Genomic DNA, 22,744 nt, shown 5'->3' with positions numbered 1-22,744 from the left:
TTCACTGATCCTGATGGTAGTAAATATTTGTATAACTCTACATGAGGTTAGTCATAGAGGAACAGCTGTGAAATAAGTAAAAATTGTGATTGTGTTGTGTTTCTTAGGAGCTGGAGAAGGTTTCCTGTCAATCTTCAGTGTGTGTGACTGATGGGACCTCCACAGAATGTCTGGATTCAGTGTGGAGCATCAGAGATCAGAGATCTGAACAGAGATCCAGAAACACACAGGACTCAGAACTCAGTCTCACTTTACTCTGTTATACTGACACTCAGGAGAGTGTGTGTGACAGTAATCAGGGTGATCAAACCTCCACAGAGTCTCTGGCTTCTGTCTGTAATGCTGGAGAACAGCAGATGCTGCAGATACCATTGAAGATGTGTTCAGTGAAGCTGCTGGACTGCAGGAACCTGATGGAGATGAGAGGAGAAACCACAGCAGAGGAACAGCACAGTGATGAAGATGATAATAACGATGATGGGTATTTTATTCCTTCAGGTATGTGTCTTGATTTTCTGTTTTACCTTTTTATGATACTTGATTGTCATGGACTGTGAAGTCAGTTTTTCAGGGGCAGTGACTCTGAATTAGTCGGTTCTATTGGGGCACAGACTATGGATCAGTCGGTTCTGTAGGGGCATTGACTGTGGATTTGTTAGTTCCGTAGGGGTAGTGACTCTCTGGATTAGTCTGTACTGAAGGGGCAGTGATTCTGTATTACAGTAGTTGGTTCATTTAGGGACTAGAGTTGCCCCGATACCAAAATTTTGGTTTCGGTATGATACCAGCTCTGGTACTTCGTTATAGATACTAACTCGATACTTAGGCAACAAATAAAAAAAACTCTAAAACGAGTTCTATATCATCCTATAACATACTGATTGGCTGATACAGTTGAAGTCAGAAGTTTACATACATTTAGGTTGAAGTCATTAATTAATTTTTTTAACCACTCCACAGATTTCATATTAGAAACTATAGTTTGGGCAAGTTGCTTAGGTCATCTACTTTGTGCATGACATGAGTAATTTTTCAACAATTGTTTACAGACAGATTGTTTCACTTTTAATTGACTATATCACAATTCCAGTGGATCAGAAGTTTACATACACTAAGTTAACTGTGCCTTTAAGCAGCTTGGAAAATTCCAGAAAATGATGTCAAGCCTTTAGACAATTAGCCAATTAGCTTCTGATAGGAGGTGTACTGAATTGGAGGTGTATCTGTGGATGTATTTTAAGGCCTACCTTCAAACTCAGTGCCTCTTTGCTTGACATCATGGGAAAATCTAAAGAAATCAGCCAAGACCTCAAAACAAATTATGGAGTCTGGTTCATCCTTAGGAGCAATTTCCAAATGCCTGAAGGTACCACGTTCATCTGTACAAACAATAGTACACAAGTATAAACACCATGGGACCACGCCGCCATCATACCGCTCAGGAAGGGGACACATTCTGTCTCTTAGAGATGAACGTAGTTTGGTGCGAAAAGTGCAAATCAATCCCAGAGCAACAGCAAAGGACCTTGTGAAGATGCTGGAGGAAACAGGTAGACAAGCATCTATATCCACAGTAAAACGAGTCCTATATCGACATAACCTGAAAGGCTGCTCAGCAAGGAAGAAGCCACTGCTCCAAAACCGCCATAAAAAAGCCAGACTACAGTTTGCAAGTGCACATGGGGACAAAGATCTTACTTTTTGGAGAAATGTCCTCTGATCTGATGAAACAAAATGGCCATAATGACCATTGTTATGTCTGGAGGGAAAAGGGTGAGGCTTGCAAGCCGAAGAACACCATCCCAACCGTGAAGCATGGGGGTGGCAGCATCATGTTGTGGGGGTGCTTTGCTGCAGGAGGGACTGGTGCACTTCACAAAATAGATGGCATCATGAGGAAGGAAAATTATGTGGAGGTATTGAAGCAACATCTCAAGACATCAGCCAGGAAGTTAAAGCTCAGTCACAAATGGGTCTTCCAAATGGACAATGACCCCAAGCATACCTCCAAAGTTGTGGCAAAATGGCTTCAGGACAACAAAGTCAAGGTATTGGAGTGGCCATCACAAAACCCTGACCTCAATCCGATAGAAAATTTGTGGGCAGAACTGAAAAAGCGTGTGTGAGCAAGGAGGCCTACAAACCTGACTCAGTTACACCAGTTCTGTCTGGAGGAATGGGCCAAAATTCCAGCAACTTATTGTGAGAAGCTTGTGGAAGGATACCCAAAACATTTGACCCAAGTTAAACAATTTAAAGGCAATGCTACCAAATACTAAGTCTATGTAAACTTCTGACCCACTGGGAATGTGATGAAAGAAATACAAGCTGAAATAAATCATTCTCTACTATTATTCTGACATTTCACATTCTTTTTTCTTTTTTTTTTTTTATTCATATAGATAACAAAGAAAAGCAAAAAATATATACACAGAATCAACATTTAACCCCCACTATTACCCCTCCCAATCCCCAACCCCACCCTGACTCAACAACATCCCTGTGGTCACACATGAGTATAGATGCACACACAAAAAAATATAATCACACACATTTAAAACTAAACTTCTCTCTCCACTGCCCCTCCCGAGAGCCCTCCAAAAATGCCAAATAGCTGCCCCATTTCCCATCAAATGAATCACAATTCCCCAGCCTTCTACATAACACTTCCTCAAAAGCCACCACCCTCGTCATCTCCGTGCACCATTCTTGAAATTAGGGCGCTCCAGCCTACTTCTATCCCCTTAAACAATTTGTCTGCCAATCATAACACTGGTTAGGACTCAGTTTTTTATGTGTTTATCCCCTATCACCTAAAATACAGAGTCTGGGGCAAAATGAAATTTGAGTGCCCAATATGTCACACATAAAACTCTGAACCTTCAACCAAAATTCATGGATCTTAACGCACCACCAAGAAACATGGGTTGTGTCTCCATCTTCTGACTGGCATCGCCAGCAGGTGGGTGTGTCTTTAGGACCAAGCCTATACAATATAGAGGGGGTCCAGTAGAATCTTATGTAATATCTTGAATTGCATAAGGCGCACCTTTGCATCTCTAGATGCAGACTTGATGTTTTTTAGAATCCTAGCCCACACTCCTTCCTCCATTACCAAGTTTAATTCTTTCTCCCATAATCTCTTGAGAGAAGTTGAAGCTCCGTCCCCTTTTTGACCTTTTCCAAAAGCAGTACAGTGCATCTGGAAAGTATTCACAGCGCTTCACTTTTTCCACATTTTGTTATGTTACAGCCTTATTCCAAAATGGATTAAATTCATTATTTTCCTCAAAATTCTACAAACAATACCCCATAATGACAGTGTGAAAGAAGTCTGTTTGAAATCTTTGCAAATTTATTAAAAATAAAAAACGAAAAAAATCACATGTACATAAGTATTCACAGCCTTTGCTCAATACTTTGTTGAAGCACCTTTGGCACCAATTACAGCCTCAAGTCTTTTTGAGTATGATGCTACAAGCTTGGCACACCAATTTTTGGGCAGTTTCTCCCATTCTTCTTTGCAGAACCTCTCAAGCTCCATCAGGTTGGATGGGGAGCGTCGGTGCACAGCCATTTTCAGATCTCTCCAGAGATGTTCAATCGGGTTCAAGTCTGGGCTCTGGCTGGGCCACTCAAGGACACAAGTTGTCCTGGAGCCACTCCTTTGTTATCTTGGCTGTGTGCTTAGGGTTGTTGTCCTGTTGGAAGATGAACCTTCGCCCCAGTTTGAGGGCCAGAGCGCTCTGGAGCAGGTTTTCATCAAGGATGTCTCTGTACATTGCTGTATTCATCTTTCCCTCGATCCTGACTAGTCTCCCAGTTCCTGCCGCTGAAAAACATCCCCACAGCATGATGTTGCCACCACCATGCTTCACTGTAGGGATGGTATTGGCCAGGTGATGAGCGGTGCCTGGTTTCCTCCAGACATGACGCTTGCCATTCAGGCCAAAGAGTTCAATCTTTGTTTCTCATGGTCTGAGAGTCCTTCAGGTGCCTTTTGGCAAACTCCAGGCGGGCTGTCATGTGCCTTTTACTGAGGAGTGGCTTCTGTCTGGCCACTCTACCATACAGGCCTGATTGGTGGAGTGCTGCAGAGATGGTTGTTCTTCTGGAAGGTTCTCCTCTCTCCACAGAGAAACGCTGGAGCTCTGTCAGAGTGACCATCGGGTTCTTGTTCACCTCGCTTGTTCAGAAGGCCCTTCTCCCCTGATCACTCAGTTTGGCCGGGCGGCCAGCTCTAGGAAGAGTCCTGGTGGTTCCAAACTTCTTCCATTTACGGATGATGGAGGCCACTGTGCTCATTGGGACCTTCAATGCTGCAGAAATCTTTCTGTACCCTTCCCCAGATCTGAGCCTCGATACAATCCTGTCTCGGAGGTCTACAGACAATTCCTTGGACTTCATGGCTTGGTTTGTGCTCTGACATGCACTGTTAACTGTGGGACCTTATATAGACAGGTGTGTGCCTTTCCAAATCATGTCCAATCAACTGAATTTACCACAGGTGGACTCCAATCAAGTTGTAAAAACATCTCAAGGATGAGCCATGGAAACAGGATGCACCTGAGCTCAATTTTGAGTGTCATGGCAAAGGCTGTGAATACTTATGTACATTTTTTTCGTTTTTTATTTTTTATAAATTTGCAAAGATTTCAAATAAACTTCTTTTACACTGTCATTATGGGGTATTGTTTGTAGAATTTTGAGGAAAATAATGAATTTAATCCATTTTGGAATAAGGCTGTAACATAAAATGTGGAAAAATTGAAGCACTGTGAATACTTTCCAGATGCACTGTAATTACCTCTCCCAGAGTATCTGCCGCTTTAAGGGGGTGTATGCTACTCCCACAAATAGTACAGAGCAGGTGGCGCAGCTGTAAATACCTAAAGAACTGAGATCTGGGTATCCCAAAATGTTGAACCATATTTTCAAAGGATCTCAACACTCCACTCTCATATACAGTTGTGCTCAAAAGTTTGCATACCCTTGGAGAATTGGTAATATAGGTACCATTTTTAAGGAAAACATGAGTGAGCAGGCAAAACACATTTATTTTATTTCTTATGGGATTCATATTCAACTGTAGGTTATAACAGAATGGCACAATCATAAAACAAAACATGGCAACAAAGAAAAAAATGGAATGACCCCTGTTCAAAAGTCTTCATACCCTTAGTTCTTAATACTGTGTATTGCCCCCTTTAGCATCAATGACAGCGTGCAGTCTTTTGTAATAGTTGTCTATGAGGCCCCAAATTCTTGCAGGTGGTATAGCTGCCCATTCGTCTTGGCAAAATGCCTCCAGGTCATGCGAAGTCTTTGGTCTTCTTGCATGAACCGCACGTTTGAGATCTCCCCAGAGTGGCTCGATGATATTAAGGTCTGGAGACTGTGATGGCCACTCCAGAACCTTCACCTTTTTCTGCTGTGGCCACTGGAGGGTCAACTTGACCTTGTGCTTAGGGTCATTGTTGTGCTGGAAAGTCCAAGAGCATCCCATGTGCAGCTTTCATGCAGAAGAATGCAAATTGTCTGCCAGTATTTTCTGATAACATGCTGCATTCATCTTGCCATCAATTTTCACAAGATTCCCCATGCCTTTAGAGCTCACACACCCCAAAACATCAGTGAGTCACCACCATGCTTCACAGTGGGGATGGTATTCTTTTCCTTGTTGACCCCTCTCCAAACATATCGCTTATGTTTCTGACCATAAAGCTCTATTTTGGTCTCGTCACTCCAAATTACAGTGTGCCAGAAGCTGTGAGGTTTGTCAAGGTGTTGTCAGGTATATTGTAACTGGGCTTTTTTGTGGCATTGGTCGCAGTAAAGGCTTCTTTCTGGCAACTTGAGCATGCAGCTCATTTTTGTTCAAGTATCGTTGTATTGTGCTCCTTGAAACAACCACACCATCTTTTTCCAGAGCAGCCTGTATTTCTCCTGAGGTTACCTGTGGGTTTTTCTTTGTATCCCGAACAATTCTTCTGGCAGTTGTGGCTGAAATCTTTCTTGGTCTACCTGACCTTGGCTTGGTATTAAGAGATCCCCGAATTTTCCACTTCTTAATAAGTGATTGAACAGTATTGACTGGCATTTTCAAGGCTTTGGATATCTTTTTATATCCTTTTCCATCTTTATAAAGTTCCATTACCTTGTTACACAGGTCTTTTGACAGTTCTTTTCTGCTCCCCATGGCTCAGTATCTAGCCTGCTCAGTGCATCCACGTGAGAGCTAACAAACTCATTGACTATTTATACACAGACACTAATTGCAATTTAAAAAGCCACAGGTGTGGGAAATTAACCTTTAATTGCCATTTAAACCTGTGTGTGTCACCTTGTCTGTCTGTAACAAGGCCAAACATTCAAGGGTATGTAAACTTTTGATCATGGCCATTTTGGTGATTTCTGTTATCATTATGGTTTAAAAAGGAGCCAAACAACTATGTGATAATAAATGGCTTCATATGATCACTATCCTTAAATAACAGACAGTTTTTTTGCATGATCAGTCATATTTTCAAAATCAATCCAAAATTTCACAATTTCTGCCAGGGTATGCAAACTTTTGAGCACAACTGTAGGTCACCGAGTGTAGTAACCCCCCTCACAATCCACTCTGACCAGCAGAAAGGGGACTTATTAATACATAATTTTGGGTTCATCCGTATGCTTGAGGCAACATTTAAATAAATGTCCGAATTAAACACTCTGGACACTTTTGTCTATACCAAGTGCAAATGCGAGATAACGGGGTGTAATTTAACTTCGATAATTTTGAGAGAAAGGCTTTGCAATGGTGAAATAGGAGCAAGAACTTCCTGTTCAATACAAAAGCAGGGAGGGGCTCTCTCAGGTGGAAGCGACCAATGAGCCAAATGTCTGAGACCGAATGCATAATAATAAAACAAAATCTTGGGTAGGCCTAGCCCACCTTTGTCAGTCGGTCTATGTAATTTATTAAAATGTAATCTGGGACGTTTACCATTCCAAATGAAGGACTTCGCTATGCTCTCAAATTGCTTGAAATAAGAGAGAGGGACATCTATAGAGAGAGATTGTAGCAGGTAGTTGAATTTTGGAATACAATTCATTTTAATAACATTAACCTTCCCAATCATAGATAAATGTAATGAAGCCCACCTGCCAACATCGCTCAAAAAACTTTTATTAAAGTGTCAAAATTAACTCTAACTAAATCACACACATTTGCTGGAAATAAAATACCCAAATACTTAATGCCCCGTTTGGGCCACTGGAAGGCGCCCGGCTTAAAAGCCGTTACTGGGCAGTATGCTGTCAGATCCAAAGCTTCGTATTTAGAACTCTGTATCCCGGGAACTTAGAAAAGTAATTAATAATTCTGTGGAGGCAAGGCATAGATCTAGTGGGGTCGAAGACGAATTATAAAATATCATCTGCGTAAAGCAAAAGCTTATGCGCCACACCTTCCGCCACCACCTCCTTTCTTATCACGGCTGCTAATGGTCCCAGGGCAAGACAGAACAGTAATGGGGAAAGAGGGCAACCCTTCTGGGTGCCACTATCCAGAGTAAAATAATCTGAAATTAATCCATTTGTTTTTATCACCACTACCGGGTGTCTATATAGTAACTTAATCCAACTAATAAAGTATTCCCAACCCGTACATTTCCAAAATCTTAAAAAGATAATCCCTTTCTACCATATCAAACGCCTTTTTGATGTCAAGTGAGATGGCAGCGACCGGAGTCTGATCATTTGCCACTGACTACATGATATTGATGAAATGCCTAATGTTATCAGAAGTGCTATGGCCCCAAATAAACCCCACCTTATCTATATGTATAAGAGTTGTCATAGCTTTACTTAATCGGTTAAACCAAAATTTTTGACAATATTTTAACGTCTAGCTGGATCAGGGAAATTGGACGGTAACTCTTACACTCGCTTGGATCTTTGTCCTTTTTAAGAATCAGACTGATCTGGGCTTGTGTCATGGTTGGCGGAAGCTTTCCATCCTGTATAAACTTCTAACAAAAGTGGAGCCAATTCTGTAGGATAAGATCTAAAAAACTCAGTGGCAAAGCCATCTGGCTCCGCAAGACCTTAATTTCCTCGCCAAGCTCCTCCAAAGTTATCTCGGAATCAAGATAATGTTTTTGCTCAGTCGTCAGTTTAGGAAGATCTAATGGTTCCACAAAGTTTCTAATATCCTCATCAGTAGACGAAGACGTGGAACTATAAAGATCAAGATAGAATCCTTTAAAAGCATTATTAATATTAATGGCTGAGGTAAATATTTCACCACCAGCAAATTTCACTAAGGGAATGGTAGAAAAAGACAATATACTTTATATAGACTTTATATATCTGTCCCCCGACTCAAAGTATGACTGTCTTGCCCTGAATAGCCAAAACTCCACCTTCCGCGACAAAATAGTATTATATCTGTATTTCAATCAGGTCAATTCTCTGAGGCCATCAGACGACATTTGGTGCTTCAGCTCTGCCTCGGCACTTTTAATATTCCCTTCCAACTCCACGAGTTCTCGTGCTTTGGATTTTTTGGTGAATGAGGTATACTGTATGATCCGACCCCTAAGAACCGCCTTAAGTGCCTCCCAAGCCACGCCCACAGTGAATACTGAGGACCAGTTGGTCTCCATATAAACATTGATTTCCGCCTTTATTTGTTGGAAATCAGGATTTTGCAAAAGAGATACATTAAAGCATCAACTATATGATTTATTTTTCTCCATATGTGGCAACACCTCTAAACTCACCAGGGCGTGATCTGAGACTAAGATGTTTCCAACTGAACAATCAATAACAGATAATCACAGATTAAATGAGGGATTTAGATATAAAAAATATATATATTCTAGAATAAATCTTATGGACTGATGAAAAAAAATGTATATTCCCTACCAGATGGGTTCAAAAGTCTCCAAATATCTATAAGACCAAGATTTTTACACATCCTGTGAAGCATCAATGTTGCTCTAGGGGGCTTACACACTTTTGCTTCACTATGATCAAGGACTGAGTCCATCAATAGATTAAAGTCTTCTCACAATATTATATCATGAGGGGTGCCAGCGGCTTGCAACATCCCTTCAAGATCTATAAAAAAGCCCTGATCATCAGCGTTAGGTGCATAAATATTAGCCAGAATCAACCTTTGCCCCTGAATTTCTGCTTAAACAATAATGACTCTTCTTAATTTATCTTTAATCCGTTTGAGACATTTGAATTGTAGATGTTTACTTATCAGTGTAATGACTCCCCTGCTCTTACTTGAGCCAGCACTAAAGAAAACATGTCCACCCAATATCTTCCCAAATTTTTCAACTTCCTGCGAGGAAAGATGCGTTTCTTGAAGAAACACAATATCATATTTCTTACGCTTAATAAGCGAAATAACCTTCCTTCTTTTTATGGGGTGCCCCAAGCCATTTACATTCCACGTGGAGAGAGACAATCCACTCATATTAACATTTGACATTTTGACATATTAGGAAAAATAGACTGAGTGTCAAAAATAAAATTATAAAGACCACATTCCAACATTAGTGCAACAATCAAACCCCAAACTTTCCCATGAACCAAACAAACAGAAAAAAGAAAAACGTGCACATCAACCCCGTGCACGACAGCGCCAAACGGTGTCCATCCCTCTAAACTCAAACAGTCCATGTATGCCTATGAGAGCCCCCACGACAACTTTGCCGTCGGATTGCTCAAGTCCGGTCCTTTCGGGGGAAAGTTTCTATTGAAATAGAAACTACACAACAAAACAGAATTACACAACAAAATATAATCTATAAAACAAACTCCAGCCAATAGGTGGAATAAACAGAAAGAACATGTAGATTCATCCACATAACTGTCCCGAAGGTGTGTTCCTTCACTAAACAAACTCCAGCCCCTAGCGGAACCAGCACAAAAATAAACAAAAAAGGCGCTCAGTTTCCTCGGACAGTCAAGTGAATGTTCAGTGAGTCGGTCCACTCGGCTGCAACATGAGTTCACAAAATAACTTACTCCATTGACTTTATGGCCAGAATTGATCTGGGCCTTTCTCTTCAACTTCAGCAAAATTTGGTGTTCCATTCAGTTCATAACTAAATAAAACAGAATTCACAAATATAAGGAAGGATTACGGCAAGAGAAAGATTTGACACACAGGTGTGGGGGACCTCAACATGTCGAGGAACTTTTAACTACATGAAATACCCACTCCTCTCTCGCTCTATTGCTTGCATGCCAGTTGTGGATCAAACAATAAATTACGGACCCCTTGCGGTGCCACCCCATGTTGAAGACACTTTCTGTAGGGACAGTGACTCTGGATTTGTTTTGTCCTTCTTGTTTTAAATGTTTGCAATGTGGGTACATGTAGGTCAGAATTAAAATGTTACTATTATGTTCCTTTTTAGATGCAAACAGTGGTTCATCTTCTGATGGAGAAACGGCTTCTTCATCAAAACAACTGACAGCACAGAGTCTTTCCTGCATGACCTGTGAGAAGACTTTCAGCTCAAAGGGACATTTAGCGAGACATGAGAGAAAACACACAGAACAGAAATTCTTCAAATGTAGGAGATGTGGGAGTAGATTTTCTACTTTACAAGACAGGAACCTTCATTCAAAAGTGCACAGAGTGAAGAAGGACTTCTTCTGTGGGCGATGCGGGAAGGTTTTTCACTCTTCTGGTTATCTTAAAGTTCACATGGAAACCCATGGTGAAAGAAACCCTTTCCACTGCAGTGAGTGTGACAAGTTTTTCAGCAGCAAAGCAAACCTTGATACTCATAAAAGAATACACACTGGGGAAAAACCATATCAGTGTTCTCACTGCGAGAAGAGATTCAATAACAGATCCCATCTGAATGCACATGTGCACTTGCACACCAATGAAAGGCCATATCAGTGCAGTGAATGTGGGAAAACCTTTACACAACTGTCTTATTTAAAGGTACACCAAGGAATACATTCTGAACAGAAACCTTATCAGTGCTCTCACTGTGATAAATGTTTCCATACAAAATATAGTCTCCAATGCCATGAGAGAGTGCACACTGGAGAGAAACCTTACCTCTGCTCTCACTGTGGAAAAAGTTTTTCAGATCTTCATACATTACAAATTCATCTGAGAGTGCACACAGGAGAAAAGCCTTATCACTGTAGCATTTGTGGGTGGAGTTTCAGTCAACAAACTAACTTAGTGATGCACAAGAGGACACATACTGGAGAAAGACCTTACAAATGCACTCAGTGTGACAAAATGTTTGCTCGATCTGATATCCTTAAAGTCCATGAGAGAGTGCATACAGGAGAGAAACCTTACCACTGCTCTGTCTGTGGGGAGGAATTTGCTTATTTAGGAAGTCTTCATACTCATCAGAAGAAACATTTGAAAGAACAAACTGACTTAGAATAACTATAGCATCTTTTCTTAGTTTATCCAGAAATGCACAATTTCTCACTGCCAGTTAGGGGACAATATCTCATTGAGATTTAATGTGCTTTCACATTTCGATTAATTAGTCTAAAGCAGAAATTGTTTAACCCACCTTCCCCCTGCCCCCGCTGGTCTCTGTTCACATCATGTTGTTTGGGCCTGAACTGCGCTTCGGGTTTCATCATCAATGTGAGAACAAGCGGCAGCTGTTTACCTCTGTAACTAGGTAGCAACTCCGAAGACATCAGCTTCACTGTGTTATTGAAATATGTTTCTCTTTGGATTTACCACCAAAACTTTACATGCACAGAACAACACTTGTGTTTGTCTATGAGCTACTCTCTGATGGTGCTTTACTTTTGGCCTTTTGGTTCGAATGACGTCAAAGTTTGGTTCGTTTGGATCATGTGAATGCTTTTTTCTGAACTTGGGTGCGAACCTGAGGCCACTTGAAAAGGTGGTCTGGGGTACGGTTCATGTAAACTCCAGTACAGTTTGTTGCCGATATGAACGCATTCATACCACATTGCGAAAGTGAACCGCTTCGTTGCAGGCTTCCTGGTATTAAACCTGGTATCAAAATCCATCTTGGGTGATCTGATCACAAATTGTCAAGTGAGACAGATTGGTGTTTACACCTGCAAATGATTGCTTGTGATCAGAATGCTTCAAGGGTATTTTGTGTATTTGATGCACAAAATACTGTGCACAATATTGCTCACAAATATTCTTGAATTTTAATCTTAGCAGACACAATGTTTCAATCATGTTTGTGAAATACATTTTTGTCTGGTGTACAATTTGCATTAAGTCTTGAAAGGTTTGCTTGATCGTGAAGATCAAAATAAATTCAAGATTTACACATTTCAATTTAATAACGAAATTCCATCAAACTGAATTGTGTAAACTGTAATAAAAATATATATATATATATAAAAACTAAATATTTTAAGTTGTATTAATTTTGTCAAAGATTATGCAATTCAATTTGCGTATATCTTAAAAATAGGGTAAGTATGTGCAGTACCGTGAATGAGGCTGCATTTGAAACGGATTTGGTAGTTTTCCTTATACTGTTCGCATCTTATTTTGTGCATTGGTTTGTTCAGTAAGGGGAATACTTGTTAGGAAGATTGCTGCTATCCAAGTAAACCATTGGAATTCTCAATCAAGACGTAAATATAATATTTGCTGTAGCAGAAAAGAAAATATCAACATCTGCTACACCAGTGTTAATAACAATTCCACTTTTGAAGTTTATAATACTTAACAAGTTAAGCCACATTAAAAACTTTCATACAAAATAATGTCATTATTTTACCTGTCAAACTAAGCATAAATGTCATCTTTGTCAGTCTTGTTGAGCATTGTAATAATTTTGGATTGCATTTCTCTGTATGTTTAAATATGTCCTCAAAAACAGGAGTAAAAGATGGATTAGTCGGTTCTGTGGGGGCAGCTGGTTTTATAGGGGCAGGGACTGGGTTAGTTGGTTCTATAGGGACAGTGACAGTGGATTATTCGGTCCAGTAGGGGTAGTGACTCTGGATTAGTCTGTTTTGTAGGGAAAGTGACCGATTATTAGTTGGTTCTATAGGGACAGTGACTGGATTAGTTGTTCCAGTAGGGGCAGTGACTCTGGATTAGTCTGTTTTGTAGGGAAAGTGACCGATTATTAGTTGGTTCTATAGGCACAGTGACTGGATTAGTTGTTCCAGTAGGGGCAGTGACTCTGGATTAGTCTGTTTTGTAGGGACAGTGACCGATTATTAGTTGGTTCTATAGGGACAGTGACTGGATTAGTTGTTCCAGTAGGGGCAGTGACTCTGGATTAGTCTGTTTTGTAGGGACAGTGACCGATTATTAGTTGGTTCTATAGGGACAGTGACTGGATTAGTTGTTCCAGTAGGGGCAGTGACTCTGGATTAGTCTGTTTTGTAGGGAAAGTGACCGATTATTAGTTGGTTCTATAGGGACAGTGACTGGATTAGTTGTTCCAGTAGGGGCAGTGACTCTGGATTAGTCTGTTTTGTAGGGAAAGTGACCGATTATTAGTTGGTTCTATAGGCACAGTGACTGGATTAGTTGTTCCAGTAGGGGCAGTGACTCTGGATTAGTCTGTTTTGTAGGGACAGTGACCGATTATTAGTTGGTTCTATAGGGACAGTGACTGGATTAGTTGTTCCAGTAGGGGCAGTGACTCTGGATTAGTCTGTTTTGTAGGGACAGTGACCGATTATTAGTTGGTTCTATAGGGACAGTGACTGGATTAGTTGTTCCAGTAGGGGCAGTGACTCTGGATTAGTCTGTTTTGTAGGGAAAGTGACCGATTATTAGTTGGTTCTATAGGCACAGTGACTGGATTAGTTGTTCCAGTAGGGGCAGTGACTCTGGATTAGTCTGTTTTGTAGGGACAGTGACCGATTATTAGTTGGTTCTATAGGGACAGTGACAGTGGATTAGTCGGTTCTGTAGGGGCACTGACTCTGGATTAATCTATTTTGTAGGGACATTTTCAGTGGGTTAGTAGGTTCTGTAGGGACAGTGACCGATGGTTAGTTGGTTCTATAGGGTAAGTGACTGGATTAGTTGGATCTATAGGGACAGTGACAGTGGATTATTCGGTTCTATAGGTGCAGTGACTCTGGATTAGTCTGTTTTGGAGAGACAGTTACCGATGTTTAGTTGGTTCTATAGGGAAAGTGACTGGATTAGTTGGATCTATAGCGACAGTGACAGTGGATTAGTCAATTCTGTAGGGGCACTGACTCTGGATTAATCAGTTTTGTAGGGACATTGACTGGGCTAGTTCTGTAGGGATAGGATTCAGCTCTAAAATTGTCAGTTTAGCTTGTATGTACACATTCACCTGTAATGTAACAGGTTGTACTGATTATTGAGTTTTGAGGAAATGTTTGGGAGAGAGGGGGATGATGTTGTAAATTAGTGCATATTGCCTAATAAACACATATTTTCAGAATTAGTATTCACCTTTTTTATTGAACATGTAAATCAGAATTAAAATGTTATCATTATTTTCCTTTTTAGATGTGAACAATGGTTCATCTTCTGATGGAGATACGGCTTCTACATCAGAAGAGCACCTGAAAGCACAGAGTCTTTCCTGCACCATCTGTGAGAAGACTTTCAGCTCAAAGGGGTTTTTAGCAAGACATGAGAGAAAACACACAGAACAGAAATTCTTTAAATGTAGGAGATGTGGGAGCAGATTTTCTACCTTAAAAGAGAGGAACCTTCATTCAAAAGAGCACAGAGTAAAGGAGTTCCACTGTGAAGTTGCTCATGAGAGAATACACACTGTGGAAAAACCATACGAGTGTCCTCACTGTAAGAAGAGATTCAGATGCAGATCCCGTCTGAAGAAACATGTCCGTGTGCACACCAACGAAAGGCCGTATCAATGCAGTGAATGTGGAAAAACATTTAAGCAGTCAAGTACTCTAAAGACACACACAAAATGTCACACTGATCAGAAACCCTATCAGTGCTCTCACTGTGATAAATGTTTCCATACAAAATATAGTCTCCAATGCCATGAGAGAGTGCACACTGGAGAGAAACCTTACCTCTGCTCTCATTGTGGAAAAAGTTTTTCAGATCTTCGTACATTACAAATTCATCTGAGAGTGCACACAGGAGAAAAGCCTTATCACTGTAGCATTTGTGGGTGGAGTTTCAGTCAACAAACTAACTTAGTGATGCACAAGAGGACACATACTGGAGAAAGACCTTACAAATGCACTCAGTGTGACAAAATGTTTGCTCGATCTGATATCCTTAAAGTCCATGAGAGAGTGCATACAGGAGAGAAACCTTACCACTGCTCTGTCTGTGGGGAGGAATTTGCTTATTTAGGAAGTCTTCATACTCATCAGAAGAAACATTTGAAAGAACAAACTGACTTAGAATAACTATAGCATCTTTTCTTAGTTTATCCAGAAATGCACAACGAGCTCTCACTGCCATTTAGGGGGTAATATCTCAATATCTCAGAGTTTTAATGTGGATTTGGAGTAGAGATTAAGAGTTGAAGGTAGTGCATGCAGTAGTTTTTGAGGCAGCAGGCCTATTGTACATATCTCATTTAAGTCTCTATATTCACTGAACTAATGGTCTTAAATCTCTTCAGAAGTAAATACTTTCAAAATCTTTGTTTTCCTGGTTTATTATTAGCGATTCACTGATACCATTATTATATGATACTTTTAAGATATGAATACCTGGTATTACTATGACCTTAAAGAAGATATTTTTTTTAGATATTTTACAGATTTAATTATTTTTTGGCTTTAGTACAATGACAGAATAAAATAGTTATTTCGTTAACATGTTATCTTTATAATATCACACTGTTTTTCCTCACACAGTAAAACTAGGTCTTTATACATGAAAACATAAGCTGACTTTATATTTTATATAAAGTCCCTTGCAAGGGTGTCAGCAATTTTGGGCGTTCTTGGCATCAAAAAGTTTGAATACCCCTGCAATAAACTAAAATATCACACCATCTTCTACACCGCTCCACGCCACATACGGGTAAATTATTACAAACTCATACAAACAGAAGCCTCATATGAAGTTAATGTAATCAGATTATTTATTGCATTTTGCTGAATCTGTAACGGGCAGTCGCTGATGTGAATCAGATGTGACCAACAGAACTTTATCTATCTGTATTATTCTCACTGGAAAACCTGCTGATGTATCTGATTTCAGCCCAATCAAATATGATTAATTTATATTCACAGAAATAGTTCATGTAAGTAATAATAACCTTTGAAGATGTGATGAATTCATGAAAAACAATAAAACTGAAAGTGCAAAACATCTTTAAGTATTGAACAGAGACAGTAAATACAGATACTGTGACATCATCAGTGTAGCAGTTGGAGTGTCGTCATAGTAACAGCCAATAGGAACAGCTGCAGACAGACAGGTGTCCAAACTCTCGACCCTGCAGCTGCAGAGACAGACCATGTTTATAATGATTCAGCAGCTCAATGGACTACTTGCACTGAGCCTCATGACGTACTTCCGCTTTGAAATAGTGCGGCCTGCTAGTTTCAGTACAGGGTAGGGTTGCGCCAGCTGTGCGTAAGTTCTCACGTAAGTTAGGACGTAAAGTTCACACTAAGGGCTTAGTAACTACTAGTTAGTTTGTTACTAAGTCAGTGCTTAATTTGGTTTCACCATCTGTTCTTAAGACAAGACTTAACTAGTAGGTCGTCAGCTGTCAGTAAAGTAATGCGTAGTCGCATAATATGACGTTTACCTGTATTTATCCAATAAGCAGCGTTGAAATTTGTACACAGAAGTGTTAAAAAGCCGTGATTTTCAGTTTGATCTCGTTACGGTTGATGTTCAAACCTTGTGACCCGTAACTGTCAGCTTTAATAAATTATATCCCCATTAAAATACGATATGTAATAAAAGTAGATTTGATAAATAGTATATTTGCCCTGTGTAAATAACAATATATAGGAACTGTATCTAAAATAAATAAGGGGTGATAAATAAATACTAATACAACAGGGTGGAAAAATATTAAAATTAATAAATGTCTATATTTTATTTCGTAAGTTGAAACTTGACACCGGGCAACGCATCCTGAAAACTGCACCGTTAGATCGCTTTCATGCTGAAGAGCCACTTACGTTTTTTTTTCTCTCTCGTAAATGTAAACGAGTGTAAATGCCAACACCATACTGTATGTCAAAAGGATTGAAGCCTGTCATGCAAAACATGAGCTCATTGATGTCATTAAATATCAGTCTGCTTTTTTATTCCATCAGGTACTCCTGATCGGAGGCTTCCGTAAATATTTAGTTTATACGTAGGGTTACGTCCTACCTAAGTTTAATGGTGCAACGCTCAAATATTTAGTACAGCATAAATTGTGACTTAGTGCCCATTTACGCCCCAACTAGGCTAAGTTGTAACTTACATATAGCTGGTGCAACCAGCCCAAGATCTTTTCAGAGATAGGAGAAGAAATATTCTGAACATTACCATGTACAGCTTCTTCAGAATTCAGTGGAAGAACAGTTTTCAGAGCTTTAATTCAGCCCGAGCCGGTCTGAGAGAGCAATGGCTGGTATATACACCGATTAGCCACAACATTAAAACCACCTGCCTAATATCGTGTAGGACCCCCTTGTGCCGCTAAAACAGCACCAACCCGCATCACAGAATAGCATTCAGAGATTATATTCTTAACCACAATTGTACAGAGTGGTTATCTGAGTTACTGTAGACTTTGTCAGTTCAAACCAGTCTGGCCATTCTCTGTTGACCTCTCTCATCAACAAGACGTTTCTGTCCACAGAACTGCCGCTCACTGGATGTTTTTTGTTTTTGGCACCGTTCGGAGTAAATTCTAGAGACTGTTGTGTGTGAAAATCCCAGAAATACTCAAACCAGCCCATCTGACACCAACAATCATGCCACGCTCCAAATCACTGAGATCACATTTTTCCCCATTCTGATGGTTGATGTGAACATTAACTGAAGCTCCTGACCCGTATCTGCATGATTTTATGCACTGCACTGCTGCCACACGATTGGCTGATTAGATAATCACATGGATGATTGTTGGTGTCAGATGGGCTGGTTTGAGTATTTCTGGGATTTTCACACACAACAGTCTCTAGAATTTACTCAGAATGGTGCCAAAAACAAAAAACATCCAGTGAGCAGCAGTTCTGTGGATGGAAACACCTTGTTGATGAGAGAGGTCAACAGAGAATGGCCAGACTGGTTTGAAGTCTACAGTAACTCGGATAATCACTCTGTACAATTGTGGTGAGAAGAATATAATCTAAGAATGCTATTCTGAGATGCGGGTTGGCACTGTTTTGGCGGCACGAGGGGGACCTACACAATATTAGGCAGGTGCTTTCAACGTTGTGGCTGATCGGTGTATACTCCAATCCAAGCGCACTTCACCGTTTCTCCTCACACGGAGGTTTGTAGCAGACATTTAACCACAGATCAGCTCGAAACGCAAATGACAAAAGATGGAATGAGACAAAGGGTGTCAGCACCAGCGGCGCTCTTTGAATTAAACAAATACGTGCTTCAGTCACTGCTATGTGTGAGGGAGGAGAGACGCGATGAACACACCTGTTTTTATTAAATGTATGTTTTAATCTTTATTTTGTCTCACTGTTTCACTGATAAGTACTGTATATCAATAAATGTTCAAATGCAAATGCACAAGAGCTGTGTTATAACGTTTGAAATAGATTAAATATGTGTAGTGTAGTTAAATATATTTTAGTGCAGTTATTTATTTAATTATTTAATTTGATAATACAACTGCTTCATTCTGTTCGAAGTGATTTTTAAAGCATGTTCAGAGTAAGATAACAGCTAATGTTTTTATAAATAAATACATCTGGAATATTTATCCCAAAAAAAAGTTATTTGCAGTCGTTGTATGGTGGAATTTATGGTTGAATCTCAGCTGGTATGAAATATCATTAATGAATGAAACGTGTGTTAATGAGACTGCTGCATATACAGTATGTTTGATTATTATTCAGGAGCTGAGTTCAGCTACATTTGGAAAGGAAAACATATATTTAGAGCAAATTATAAAATTGAGATGCCACGTTAACACCAAAAATATGATTTATTGATTTAATCAGCTCACAGCCCTAAAAAAAGAAATAATCTGCCTTCTCATAAGTCTCTGCACGTAGGCGCACTGAACGCTGTAACTGGAAACACCGGAGCCGCACTACATAGAACACGGAAGCAGTTGTGCATGTAGTCCATTGATGAATAGAGTTAACTTCCATTAATAACAGATGTGCTCACAGTTGTTGTCTCTAACAGATTTGTGTTGTAATTACCTGTGGTGGAGATGGTGACAGTGCTGCTCTGATGACGGTGCTTTCGTTGTGCTGTTGGTGGATGAAGGTGTGCCACCCGTCAGGCCGATGCTGAGCATGGCAAGATCTGACTGCAGCTGCAGTTTAATCCAATCCTGCACCTGTGATGCACTTTCATATGTCTTCAGATCAGCTACATTCACACCCAACAAACTCTTCACGTCGACCACATTCAGCGTCTACACACACACAGATTATTAGTGTTTGATTACTGTGGGTTAAATACAACTTCAGTGACATTCTGTCCAATACCACAAACAATTATTTTAACTCGTACCTCAGTTTGTATAAACCAAAAAACAGTAAATATATAAAGGACTGTTTATAGCAAAGAAACTGATGTGAGAATGCTGCAATAATATCTTGACCCTGTTCACTAGTGGCATAAATAACAGCTTAGCGTTATTCACAGAGGGGATTCACTGCGGTTATTTTCATGGCTGATTACATGCAGTCAAAGTCCCTTGAAAGGTGCTGTAAGTGACTTTAAACCCCACACTCCGAAGATCCAAAATGAGCTTTATTGACGGATTTCTTCCACGCAGTGGAAACACAGCCTGAGACTGGTTTTTAAAACCAACAGCAGCATAATAGCCCCCTCAACTGACAACTGTAATAAACAACATTGCATAAAAATGGCATTAAGTCTCAATATTTCGCTGCAACAACAACACTATGAGAATGTGTAAAATTATTGAAAGGCAGAAAGCGTCAGAGGCACATTTTTTGTTTTCGGTGTTTATAGAGTCTAGAGCTGTCACAGAGATAGATGAGATATCTCACAACACTTATTTCATTCATATCTTTCAGGGGTAGGAACATTTTTTGCATACTTTTCCATTAAAAATTATTTACAGCCACTTTAAGGAAAGTCAGGCGGACATGTTCGTAATGCCTGTGGGATGCTATTTTCTATGGATGCAAGTACAGCTCCTATTTACTTGAATGGGGAGAGACTGAAATCCCCAAAACAGTTGACCAAGATTTTAAAACATATTTCAAATCAGAAAATACAATCTGAGAACAATCGCATAAATTGGAAAAAATATTATAAACTCAGCAAAAAAAGAAACGTCCTCTCACTTTCAACTGCTTTTATTTTCAGCAAACTTAACATGTGTAAATATTTGTATGAACATAAAAGATTCAACAACTAAGACATAAATTAAACAAGTTTCACAGACATGTGACTAACAGAAATGGAATAATGTGTCCCTGAATAAAGGTTGGGCTCAAAATCAAAAGTAACAGTCAGTATCTGGTGTGGCCACCAGCTGCATTAAGTACTGCTGTGCATCTCCTCCTCATGGACTGCACCAGATTTGCCAGTTCTTGCTGTGAGATGTTACCCCACTCTTCCACCAAGGCACGTGCAAGTTCCCGGACATTTCTGGGGGGAATGGCCCTAGCCCTCACCCTCCGATCCAACAGGTCCCAGACGTGCTCAATGGGATTGAGATCCGGGCTCTTCGCTGGCCATGGCAGAACACTGACATTCCTGTCTTGCAGGAAATCACGCACAGAACGAGCAGTATGGCTGGTGACATTGTCATGCTGGAGGGTCATGTCAGGATGAGCCTGCATGAAGGGTACCACATGAGGGAGGAGGATGTCTTCCCTGTAACACACAGCATTGAGATTGCCTGCAGTGACAACAAGCTCAGTCCGATGATGCTGTGACACACTCCCCCAGACCATGACAGACCCTCCACCTCCAAATCGATCCCGCTCCAGAGTACAGGCCTCATTGGCGCTCATTCCTTCGAAGATAAACGTGAGTCCAACCATCACTCCTGGTGAGACAAAACCATGACTCACAGTGAAGAGCACTTTTTGCCAGTCCTGTCTGGTCCAGCGAAGGTGGGTTTGTGCCCATAGGCGATGTTGTTGTTGGTGATATCTGATAAGGACCTGCCTTACAACAGGCCTACAAGCCCTCAGTCCAGCCTCTCTCAGCCTATTGCGGACAGTCTGAGCACTGATGGAGGGATTGTGTGTTCCTGGTGTAACTCGGGCAGTTGTTGTTGCCATCCTGTACCTGTCCCGCAGGTGTGATATTCGGATGTACCGATCCTGTGCAGGTGGTGTTACACGTGGTCTGCCACTGCGAGGATGATCAGCTGTCCTTCCTGTCTCCCTGTAGCGCTGTCTTAGGCGTCTCACAGTACGGACATTGCAATTTATTGCCCTGGCCACATCTGCAGTCCTCATGCCTCCATGCAGCATGCCTAAGGCACGTACATGCAGATGAGCTGGGACCCTGGGCATCTTTCTTTTGGTGTTTTTCAGAGTCAGTAGAAAGGTCTCTTTAGTGTCCTAAGTTTTTATAACTGTGACCTTAATTGCCTACCGTCTGTAAGCTGTTAGTGTCTTAACGACCGTTCCACAGGTGCATGTTCATTGTTTATGGTTGATTGAACAAGCATGGAAAACATTGTTTAAACCCTTTACAATAAAGATCTGTAAAGTTATTTGGATTTTTACAAAATTATCTTTAAAATACAGTGTCCTGAAAAAGGGACGTTTCTTTTTTTTTTGCTGAGTTTATTATTGGGTATAACGGACATTGTTGGAAAATTATTCTACCATACCAGTTTCATACTGACTCTTTCAATTATACTTTCATAAATGGTTTCCATTTCATTTACACACTGTTGAAATGATTTTTTGTGGTAATTATCAAATGCTGTCAACACAGCATTCAGTTAACCTGGAATGAGACTCACGTTGATTACGCTATGCTCCAGACTAATGAAGGTGATCAGATCCATATTGACGTTGGAATTTACAAGTTTACGAATAAACGTAGAATCAGCACCACCTGTACACACAAACATATAGATCAGATTGACAGTGTCAGAGTATGATGTCTCTTTATGCATAATGTGTGTGTTGTGTTTGTGTTACCGAGGTAAGACTGCATGAGCTGGTATGTTGTGTAGCTGATGGTGTCTGTACAGCGTGTGTTTATTGCACTGAATGCATTCTAAGCGATACTGAACAGAATCCTCTTCTTCTCTGAACTGCATTTAGTGAGAGAGCAGCAGCCTGCCTGCAAACACACACACACTGTCACATACTGTATATGAGTGTGTTTATTAGTGTGTGAGAGCGTGTGTCATGTTTTGATCACGTGTCCCCACAATGATGGTAAAACCTGAAATCAGCTATAACATAATGTATAACATATGTTACACATATAACAACAACATATAATTTAACAAATAACATAACACAACATACTGTATAACCTACCATATAATACAACATACAATAATAGCTTAATGAGAATGTGTAAATGCATGAATGTTTGTGTGAGGGTTATGTTTAGAGGAAGATGATAAATTGCACTCACTCCACACTGGCTGCGGTGATG

At 40.3% G+C, this 22,744-nt stretch overlaps 2 protein-coding genes across 2 annotated transcripts in view; one reads left to right on the top strand and one right to left on the bottom strand.

Annotated features, from left to right (window-relative positions):
* Nucleotides 1–16,376, top strand: part of LOC127443758 (zinc finger protein 260-like) — a 30,496-nt gene extending 14,120 nt beyond the window's left edge. Inside the window, exons 3-5 of the mRNA XM_051702614.1 lie at nt 108–498; nt 10,428–10,757; nt 14,501–16,376. Of these exons, the coding sequence (XP_051558574.1) occupies nt 108–498; nt 10,428–10,757; nt 14,501–15,384 (1,605 nt within the window). The 3' untranslated portion in view covers nt 15,385–16,376. The remainder of the gene's footprint in view (nt 1–107; nt 499–10,427; nt 10,758–14,500) is intronic.
* LOC127443760 (uncharacterized) overlaps nt 16,048–22,744 on the bottom strand; it is a 24,740-nt gene continuing 18,043 nt past the window's right edge. The window contains exons 16-20 of the mRNA XM_051702618.1: nt 22,724–22,744; nt 22,276–22,420; nt 22,095–22,189; nt 19,330–19,547; nt 16,048–16,433 (exon numbers count right to left, since the gene is read on the bottom strand). The exon at nt 22,724–22,744 is cut by the window's right edge and continues 116 nt beyond it. Of these exons, the coding sequence (XP_051558578.1) occupies nt 22,336–22,420; nt 22,724–22,744 (106 nt within the window). The 3' untranslated portion in view covers nt 16,048–16,433; nt 19,330–19,547; nt 22,095–22,189; nt 22,276–22,335. The remainder of the gene's footprint in view (nt 16,434–19,329; nt 19,548–22,094; nt 22,190–22,275; nt 22,421–22,723) is intronic.

Source organism: Myxocyprinus asiaticus, chromosome 7, assembly GCF_019703515.2.
Source record: "Myxocyprinus asiaticus isolate MX2 ecotype Aquarium Trade chromosome 7, UBuf_Myxa_2, whole genome shotgun sequence".
In the NCBI taxonomy this organism is placed as follows: domain Eukaryota; kingdom Metazoa; phylum Chordata; class Actinopteri; order Cypriniformes; family Catostomidae; genus Myxocyprinus; species Myxocyprinus asiaticus.
Note: the sequence above shows the minus strand (reverse complement) of the source record. Positions and strands in the feature narration are given on the sequence as shown.